Here is a 10835-nt window from a genome sequence, read left to right as displayed (position 1 = left end):
CTGCATTGACTTTGGCCTTTCTTTGTTAAAGATGTCTCTAACCAAGCTCACTAACTTTACGGCAGTGCAGTGCTAAATCACTGGAAAAGCCCTTTAAGTACAGTGTAAAATTCCCTTGTTTGTTATGTTTGGTAAATGCACAAATGTGTGCCAGTGTCTAAATAATGTGTGTTGAACCAGGAGAAGAAGTTGCAGACAGGTGACACTGGAGCTCAGCAGCACAGTTTACATGCCAGCCTCTCCCTATGGCATGACGTCATTTTATAGCACGGCTGCGAGGCTGCGCATGCGCATAAGACCTCCGGTGAGGAGGGAAAAAAATCCACCTCAAACGTCACGGACCGGTGCAGCAGCAGTGTGTCCCCATCACGAAGCGAGAGAGAGAGGGAGAGAGAAAGAGGGGGGGCTGAACGGAGAGCAACATCACCGCCTTTTCCACCCAGCATCTCCACCTACCAGCACCGAACTCCAGTGGAAACACGCAAGTACACTCAGACTGTCCTCCGCCGTCCAGAGTTCCCCTTCTTCCTCCTCAAAATGTCCGTGGGCAGTGACTTTGGGAACCCTTTAAGAAAATTCAAACTCGTCTTTCTCGGGGAGCAAAGTGGTAAGACATGTTTAATTCTCCGGAGAAGTTCATTTTCGGCCGTGAACCCATCGCACCTGCCGGCCAGTCGGCAAGTTCACGGCGCTGGATTGACGGATGTTTAGCTAGCTAGTCCCTGCTTTAAAACTGAAGAAGAAGAATGTTCTGAATGTTCTTCTTCTTCTCTGGTGAAATGTGTGCTTTCAGTTTGTGAGAGTGAAGCTGGGGAGGGGAGGGCATTGTTTTAATCAAATTACCAGCCTGTAAAGCTTTACACAATGGGCTGGAGTGTGTGAATTGTTGCCTGCAGTCTCGAAGTTTAACAGCTAAATTGCAGAGGCTCCCACGATGCTTTAATGTCTGCCTTTTAAAGCGTTTAAGCTGGCTATCAGCTTGAAACGTTAGGGTTTACAGAGCATCATCTGTAAAATGAGTAACGCTCGGTAAATGAGGATGAATGTGTGCCTGTAGGGTGGCTGAGTGCAGCCTCGGGTCTGATGCTGTGGATCATCCAAGTTGGTAAATATTGCTGTGTGGAGACACACCCAGGCAGTCAGTGGAGCCCTGGAGTTGATCCAGTCTGCCTGCTGAGGCTGACCAAGTTTGTGCTATCGCATGATGACTTGTTCTATTAATTATTGTTTCCTGTGGAGACTCATCTTTGATTTATCTTTTTTTTTTTTTTTTTATCTGGGCCTCCATCCCATGCTTCACTCACCCACACCCTCAGACATGCACAAGCGTCTCCTTTTTCTGAGGCTTCAGTGTGGCAACAGCCTTGTTTCCCCAAACATGACACCGAGCTGGCTGAGACATGACTTGAATCTTTAGGTTTGCTGTTTGCTCAGGGGAAGGTCTATTTATGGTCGAATTCAGAGGTGTTCTGCAGCCAAATGAAGCACATTAGTCATGGTTCAGTCCTTCAATAGACCCTATTGATCATTCAGTATAGTGGGGTCATGCATTACATCGTATGTTATTCCATTTTGCAGCAGTGTAGCTTACTTATTGTCTACATAATAGGGGATATATGTTGTCTAATGTCTGTGCAACCAAGCATCAGCTCTATACCGAATGATCCCTGAACACTGAGATGGCTAAACTGAACTTAAAGGAATCCTCAGGATGCGTTCTGCCAGCCGATGGTGCCCTGCAGTGCTCATGCTTAAGACTAATGCTGAAACGATTAGTCGGTTAATTGGTTAGTTGATCAGCAAGAAATCAATCACCGGCTTTTTCGATAATTCATCATCAATCAAGTCAAAAACATATTCTCTGCTTCCAGTTTCTCTAATTTGCTGGGTTTACTGCTATTTTCTGTATTATATCATTGCAAATTCAGTATCTTTCTGTTTTGGACTGCTGGTCAGACAAAGACAGAAGAAAGATATGGCTATTTTCTAACATTTTGATATTAAAAAGATTAAACAATAAGCAATTTAGAAGAAATGAGTAAGCAACCACTTAGGAAAATCATTAGTTTTAGCCCTAGTTAAGATGGGTTTCAGTGCATTGAGGCGTCTGTTTTGCATTAAAAGGTTATTAAATGTGATGCTTCAGATTACCCTCTGAAACCTATAAAGCTTGACAGTTCCCTCTCTGTCTTTTCACCGTGCTTTCATTTCTAAATGAAAGTAAATTAGACACAGTATATATAAATAGTATATAAACATAGGCCTGTTGGTTGGCTTTACTCTTGGGTAATTTTATGATATTAAGTGCCAAGCAACAAGCCAAAGGGGATTTGACTGCACAAACATAATATCGGGGAGTGTACTGCCTCTGCCAGGCAATGAACCTGGCTGAATGTTTGGACATAATGGCCAAACTTCCTTAATCAGTGAAAGGTAATGTATTAAAAAGGATTTATAGATTTTTAGAATTACGTGGCACAGAGGAGGCAGAGGAGAATAAATTGATCTCATTGTTTTACTTGTTTTGAGTGTGTGTGCAGTTTTATTTCAGGCTCTTGTAAGCCTCAATGATTCATACTTCAAATACAAAGATTAATCTCCCTTTATTATCATTTACACGCTGAATAGTAGCTGGTAGTAATATAAAAGCTGAGACTCCAGGTCCTCAGGTTAGACAAAGGTTTATGGGGCTTTTTCGGTTTGCTGCAGGACTCTGTGGTTTGAAATATCTACAGTAATTACAGACGTGTGTCATATATGAACACATATATGAAGTTGGCCTGAATTATTAATGAGGAGCATTTCCTATCAATGAATCATTTCTCATCATAAGCAACATGGTTCACTCAGTAATTAAAGTCCATAATGGTGCTCCTTTTTTGTTAAAGCTTGCACTCAGTGCTTATTAAAATCTGGTCTTAAAAGATTCCTTTGTGGGAAGTTTTTTCACTGGCCAAAAAAACAAAACAACCAACATTTGATGCGGTTTTCTCAAGGATTTCTTCCGTAGCAGGGGGGAAAGGGTTTTGTTGTACCTGGTTGGTGCATGTGGAGTGAATTATTAATATTAATCAGTGGAGGACAAACTACTGAGATCCTTTACTGAATTAAAGAAGAAGAAATATCATGGTCTCAAATACTCCATTACAAGTTAAAATTCAGAATTTCTTTGTTGTAAAGCATTTTGAGCTGCATTTCTTGTTTGAAAGGTGCAATACAAGTAAAAGTATTATTATTGCTACTGTCAAAAGTAAAAGTACTCATTTTACAGAATAGTTCAGTTCAAACTGTTATAGAATATAGTATTATTATATTTTTATCACTAACAAATACAATTTATTGTTGTAGTTCGTCCATGTGGATCTTATTTTAGATACCATGTATGCTAGTGGGTAGATTAGTAGTATGATACTGCATTTTAATTTGTACATTCGTAGTGTAGCACTGCATTGTATTAGCAGATTAGTCGTATAATACTGCATTTTGACTCAGCAGATAGAATCAGCATTTCCCATAATTACTGCTGACGTCACTACTGCATGGTAATTATGGTAACTGCTGTAATGTTTGATCAGCAAAATGAATCTTTGGCCTCACATAATCTTGGAGGTTTGCAGGGGTTTTAGAGAGTGACATGATGCGGTTGGCCTCATTCTGTAAACCCTTTGGTAAAATGGTCAGGCTTGTTGAACTCTTAAGCCATTGGGGACTCCCAGGTTTGCAGCGAGGGGTCCCAGCCAGTCTGGAGGAGTGAAGGCTGTGCCTGTTATCAGTGCGAGGGAACTTTATTGTCAACCAGCGCTCATCCAGACAGTGGCAGCGCCAGCTTCGTGTTTGATTGGGTCGTCTCCGGTGGAGCCGTGTCTCTCTGACATGTCTGCTATAATTGCAGCTGGTGCCCAGGCGGGCGTGAATCCCGTCAGCTCTGCCACTATCATTTATTAATGTAGACTACTGGACTCAAGTGTGTCAGGAACAGGGGCACGAGTACAGAGGCTGCGTTGAAAGGACCATTTGTTCTTTCTGGGTTGATAGTTCCTGTGTACAGTCAAGGCTCATAATGGTGGAAGTGTCTGAAAAAAGTGTCTATAAAAGGAAAGATGGCATGATGTTCTGTTTTTCATAAAAGAATCAGCTAACGTCAGAGAGGCGGGGGCTCCAGATTAAGTGGGTGGAAGCAGGCAGAATGTTAAATGAGCTGTCAGGAAGTCTGTCCTCCTGCATACTTCTTTGGGTGTTTTCTACACTGCCTGTACAAAGAAGCCTGGCTAAAGATTTCCTTGACAAAGCTGAAGGCTTTAAGCAGGCCAATCAGCTGTTTCCAAGTCTGTGTGCCCACGCTCCTGGCAGAAACAGCATTTTGCAAGTTCCAGCCTCAGAGCAATCTAGCAGGTCATTGTTAGAACACCTCAGATTACGGCTGTGCATTTATTGGGTCATAGATGTTTTGCCATGGGCACGTTTTCAAAGGAGCAATCCTGCATGGTACTTTGTAAAAGCTAATTGTTTGGAGGTAATCCCCTGCTCCATGCTTCAGTTCACCTCAGACAAACAGATGGGAATACATTTGGTGGATGCATTCGCATGGCTGCCATGAGATTTTGCTCACTGAATCAAAATGCCATCTTCCATCTTTCACTGCACAGAGATTGCCATCGCATAAACGAGAGCTGGCTTCAAAATACTGCTGAATCACCGGACCAATATGCTTCAAAGTTCGGTTTAGTTGCTTGTCTAATGCATCAATCACTGTGTCTCCAGGGAACAGCTTTCTGGGCAAATGAAACTCTGAGTTTTGGCTTGCCCGGGCAGAGAGCAGCCAGAACATTTCCTCACCGAGGCTGTGAAACCACAGATGCAGATATAGATATTGCATATTTGCACACACATGCACGCATCAACAATGTGCAGGTTTTTGTACAGAAATTGTACATTGATAAGCAGAGGGAAATGTATAAATACAGTAGCAAACAGAAGCCAGGTCACTCTTCTGTCTGGATTGGTAGACACCAAACACATGAATTTATCTTTTTGCATACAGTACAATAGGTAGTGCAGCCAAATCATCTTTCAGTTTATACTGGATGTATGTCCAATAAGACAATGTGTTATGCTTTGGCTCAGCATAGACAAGCTTCATTTGAAACTCGCTTCTAAAAACTGCTTCCGGACTTGGTGTGCAGATAACATACGTGGAGTCTGTGTTTGCACCGGTTTCCTCACAGAAACTGAGACAGACATTGTGGTGAGATTATCTTCTTCTTGCTGGTGCGAATCAGGCAGGGTTGCAGATGAAATGTGTTGAGAGCACTGCTGTGATTTTCATGTAGGTCGGTTTGCTTTTGTTTGTGTTGTCTTCTCCGTTCCAACTTTGTGCAACAACTTACATTTCCTCACATCACAGCCCATAAAGTGGTGAGCCAGGATGATATGATGCCACACCCAAGAAACAACAGTGAATTGCTTCAGGGTTTTAGAGTTGCTAAAAAACACCAAAACCAAAATATCCTGAAAATTAGTCAAAACAAAGTCTTTCCTTGTTGTGCAAGCGCATGTAATGCTGTGTCTGGAGCCTCAGGTGTGTGAAGGGTGGAGCACGTGAGTTCAGTTGGCGGGTTAGAACAAAGTGGGGCAGGTTACAGGATGTGGCTGGTGAGCTCTCCGGTGCTGTTCAACTCCCATTCCTCTCAAAGTGAATCCTGTAGTGATGGCACAGCCAGCAAGCTGTGGAGTAAATAGAGTTGCCAGACCGTCAACTTGTAGGATTTCCCTTGAATGAGGGATTGAAGGCAGGCTGTCGATATTGACTTGAAGTCCTGAAGTTTGAAGCCTCTGGGAGTCCAGCCCACATTCCCCGAGCGGCAGCTCTGCTGTTGTAACGTTTGATAATCTAGCTGTGTCTAAGATAACTGGTCATCCCTTTCATTTCCCATTACGTCTTCCCGGCAAGTGTTTTTCTTCTCTGATGGATGGAGGGAAGCAAATCTCTGACAGCTTTGATCTGCTATTGATCGGCTCAGCTGCCCATTAATGGGTGTAATTGATCAAAAGGCATCGCTCCCAACAATGTGCAAAGCTAGTCCTTCATTCCATGGCTTTGGGGCAAGAACACATGTTGCAGCATGTGTGTTCTTTTCTTATTATGACGCACCGGGCGTTTGAACAGGAGAGCCTCTTTATTTGTTTTTCGTCATGATAGACGCACGGCTCTAGAGACGGCTCTGTTGGTCGGCCCACCACTTTGCTACAGACTGAAATATCTCGCCTGCTATTGGCTGGATTGCCATGAAATTTCGTACAGACATTCATGGTCAGCACAAGATGAATTCTAATTACTTTGGTTATTCCCTGACTTTTCCTTTAGCATCACAAGTGGGTCTTAGTTTTCAGTGATTTCGTGAAATATTTCAGCAGCTACTGAATGTTTTGTAAAGATGTTCACAGTTCCCAGAGGATGAATCCTAGTGACACTCTTGAATCCCTAACTTTTATCGGGTGCCAATCATCAAGTCAGATGTGTCCACTAATGTTGCTAATGTGTAAATGCTTGCAAAACTAATGACATTCCCATCAGCCTTAGCTTTACATTCTGTTTATTGCCTAGTATCAATTAGCATGCTAACTTTGATTTTGAAAATGGTAAACATTATACCTTAACATTAGCATGTTAGCATTGTCATTGTGTGCATGTGAGCGTGCTAATGTTGTCATTAAGCTCAAAGCACCGCTCTGTAGTAGAACCTCACAGAGCAGCTAGCATGGCTTTAGAGTCTTGTTCTACTTCCATTACTGGATTTCTAAACGAAAATTTGCATCACCCAAGGTGTATATTTCTCCTGCAGCATATTTCACTGTGCCTATTTTTCACATCCTTGAAGATGCTTAGAAAAATTGAGCGGCCTAAAAATAATTTTGATGACTGTAGGTTTGTTTTTTTAAATAAACTGTAGCATTTTTTGACTTATTAAGAGGTGCTTTCAGTCCTGCAGGAACTGGTCTGCAGCCAAGGAATATCAAGCAGAGCTACGGTAGCTCCATGCATATGCTGCACAGCTGAGTGGGAGTGTTCCCAAAGGCCCATGGGAAAGCACAGCCTCACTTATACACTCTGCCCAGAATAAAACAGGATTGCAAATCTGTCTGCTGCCCATGCAGTGATGTAGAGAAACTGTCTGATTCAGTTCCGCCCGCCTGTGTGCCAGTGAAAAGATTTGGAAGCAATATCTGACGACACAGTTTTATAAAGAGCGAGAATAAAATAGAGAGTGGGTGCTGCTCTTATTACAAATGTTTCTTTCCCTGCTGTTAGAATAAAACTTCGGGAATAGATTCAGGAACTTTTAAAGTACCTAACATCATTCAGCTGCAGAGACTATTTGCAGACCTTTCTCTCTAAATTGTGTGTCTTAGAAATAGATTGGGCTCTTGCTTAATGTGAGATCTTTCGAGGGAGAGAGACAGAGAATGCCATTTAAACATAATCCCAGTTGCTCAAACAGAACGGCTCTGTGAATAAAATCCCCGCTGTGGAGGAAGGCTGTCATTTACCCAGCATGGGATGTGACACTTCGCTGAGTTCAGCAGGTCTCCATCAGTGTTTACCCTTTCCCCAGCCCCCCAGATGAGCCCTCATCATGGGGCTGCTTTAGCCTGACTGCAGCCCTGTGGCACAGTGGCATAATGTTCAGCAGGTTTTTATTTATTGATCATTGAAAATGATGTTAGTTAATGTCTTTCATCAGCGCCGTTCAGGACAGTAGACGTGACTGTAAGAATATACTGTCTCATTGAGATGCCACTGTTAGCTCCATGCAGAAGCTCCTGCGGAGATTTATGGAGTGGAGGCAAGCTGAACATCCATCACTCCAGTTTAACATAGTAGGGAGTGTTTTATCTAACACAGTGGACAAAGAAATGAATCACCACCAGCCGACTAGCAGAGAAACAGGTGGCAGAGGTGCCGAGGGGCTGCAGCAGTGTGGGACCACAGATGATGTCAGTGTATTCAGCGACGCCTATTTTTGAATCATTGCATTCATTTTTGTTCTTTTTAATCAGATGCAAAGTATTTCCGTCTTTCCACAGCCCTTCATAGTGCTTACCCTATCAGCATCCTTTGATCGACAGGAAGGCATCTCTAGGCCCCTTTTTGTCTATTTTTCTTCCTGTGACCTGAATGAATCCTTAGAAGCCGAAGTCTGTTTCGATGAGCACTTTGTCCCACACACACCCCTGGAGCTGTGGGATAGTTCAGCCTTGGCGCAAAGGCAAGCCTTGATCCAAAGCACAATGGTTACAATGCCTGTTTTGTTTCTGCTGCGGAACAAAGATCTAAAGGTAAACAAACTAGAGTTTCACAGTGTGAGATCAGCCTTGAGTCAGCATTTCTTCACCGGGCCCATCATGACTCTTTGATCCGAATATCAAACCTATATTTTGTTCTGGAGTTCTGGTTCCACGCCAGCGTACAAATGTGTTGCACCTTTTCTGCAAAACTGGATTAAGCTACACTTCATAGCTTGGCAGGATTCAAGACTTAGTCCCAGTTTGTCATTTTGACCACTTAAGTTATTCAAGTCAAGATTTCTTTATTGTCATTGAGCATGACATGTCAATGAAATTTGCATTGCAACCCCATGTTAGAAACAAGATAATAAGAAAGATAAGAAAGATTAGAAAGAATAAAATTAAGATAACTACATTAAAATAAACCAACATGCAATAAAAATATTCGTAAATACAATTAAAAACAAGGCAATAAAATATACTAAACAATAAGCAATAAAATATACACAGTGAAATGTATCAACAGAATAAAATAAGCCAGTGAAATCTACTGACAGCAGCTGAAATATACTAAAATGTATATAAACAGTAAACAAGGATATTTGTATGTGTAATTGAATTGAAATTTTTTGTGTATTTCTCAGATGGTCATAATTCGAAGCGTAGGCCTTTTCTACACCTGTAAACCAGGGTTTAATGGTCTGCCAGATGCTTTTCAGCGAGTCCAGAAGCCCAAAAAGGCCAGCAACGGCAGAAGAATTCCTTAGTGCCAATTTGAGAGTAAAGGTAGCAGGTGCAGTTCAAACCATGTGGATCAGGGTCCATGATGTGGATCATGGACTGTGCCTTAACTGTAGTGTAAAATTTGCCTTGTTAAGAAGCCAGATCCTGTTTGACTAACGGCTCTTTAATTTGATCCAATAGTTTTCTGAATTAGAATTGGCTGAGAGTAAGTTTTCTTGCCCTTGTGGTGCATGTGAGCCAACGTTGAGGCCAAGTCAGTCTGACCCACTGGTTTCAGTTCACAATGCACTCGGAAGCGAAGTATTTACTGGCTCTGGCTGTTTGCCAGGGTGAAGAGAACAGGCTTAAAGACTCTGTTGCCCATGTCGCTGTGTTTTCAGTAAACCATGAGAACTTGAAGGCCTGAAGGTTCTCCTGCCGGGTTTGTTTTATATCTTCAGCCTCTGTGTGCTAAAGAAATGGCTTCATGCAATTACGTCAATGACCAAACATATTTATTCCAATGATGTACATTTATATGCCAGCATCAGTTGTGTCAGTGCGTTGTTCAAACATCACCAAAGCGAAAGGGCTCAGTGCTCCTCCGAGAAGATTAAATGCAACGTACCACACGAGGACGTTAACTGGCACAGTCAATACTGGTTTAAACAAGCTTGATTTACAAATCAGTTAAGCAGAAGTCACTCTATGATACATTTATTAGATGGCTCAGAGGGTAAAAGATGTGTGATTGCATCATCATGGTCACACCAAATAATAAAAATTGAAATTAACCTCATTGTTAACGCGCCTGCACTGCACCCCATATATTCCTGTGCTGCCCCTTGTTATTCTTTAAACAGCAAAGGGAATTGCACCTAATGGACAACTGGGTAATGAAATTTCAGTTAATTAACAGCAGACAAAGGGTGTAAATTATCACAGTAGGCTACATTTATCGCAGTCCAGTCTGCACAGCGCGAGTCACTGAACAAAACACCTGCAACTTTTGTATTAAAATCAGACCTCTCATTCATTTCCTTCTACTCAAATTTGTGGAGACATTCACTAATCAGGTCTGCTCCACTCCCAGACATACAGTAGCTACAGGGACTTTCATGTTAAATTATTCATCCCATACTATCTTGGACGTGTGTGTTAGTCGTGGAATGGTCTCTTTGGTCTATATTGTATTCTTTGATTCTTTTTAATGCAGAATGTAACCTCAGGTTCCACATTGTTTAGTCTCTTTTTCATCTTACAGTCTTGCTGCACATGAGGCTGTTGGACATTTCAAGCAGCTCTCTATACTAATGCAGACTACATAATTTATGCACATTTAATTAGTGTTCCATACAGGCAACACAAAAATTAAGTGTCACCATAAAAAAAAGCATGTTTCCATGTGAGTGTTTAGAATATACTCTTGTTGCAGTTTAACTTATTATACAAACTTAATTTATCAACATTTAATTAGCAGAAATGACTGAATGATTTTGTGTGCCAAATAAAATGTATGCATTATTTAGTTCTCTGGGTGCCCAGTGTCACTCCTGGGGGGGGGGGCATGGAAAGAGTCTATCTGGAAATATGATGTCTGGTCCAGACTGAAGAATTTACAAGTTTTCATTAAAATTAATGAAGCTAATTGGATGCATTTATTGTATCAGTGTTTAATTAAGAGGTATCGGTCTCTGGTGATGTAGAAGCAACAACTTGACAACAGATAATCTGAATGGAGAGACTAAAAACCAATGAAAATTAATGAGGAGGTAAACAGTAGGTGTAGCCCAGTGCAGATTAAACTCCCCCTTCAACAGCATGCA

The 10835-nt window shown here is 41.8% G+C and overlaps 1 protein-coding gene across 1 annotated transcript in view; it reads left to right on the top strand.

Annotated features, from left to right (window-relative positions):
• The first annotated feature begins 344 nt into the window (after positions 1-344).
• Positions 345-10835, top strand: part of rab6ba (RAB6B, member RAS oncogene family a) — a 51486-nt gene continuing 40995 nt past the window's right edge. The window contains exon 1 of the mRNA XM_041934889.1: positions 345-607. Within this exon, the coding sequence (XP_041790823.1) occupies positions 538-607 (70 nt within the window). The 5' untranslated portion in view covers positions 345-537. The remainder of the gene's footprint in view (positions 608-10835) is intronic.

Source organism: Chelmon rostratus, chromosome 4 (assembly GCF_017976325.1).
Source record: "Chelmon rostratus isolate fCheRos1 chromosome 4, fCheRos1.pri, whole genome shotgun sequence".
Taxonomy (NCBI): domain Eukaryota; kingdom Metazoa; phylum Chordata; class Actinopteri; order Chaetodontiformes; family Chaetodontidae; genus Chelmon; species Chelmon rostratus.
The sequence above is the reverse complement of the archived record's forward strand: the minus strand, read 5'-3'. Positions and strand labels throughout refer to the sequence as shown.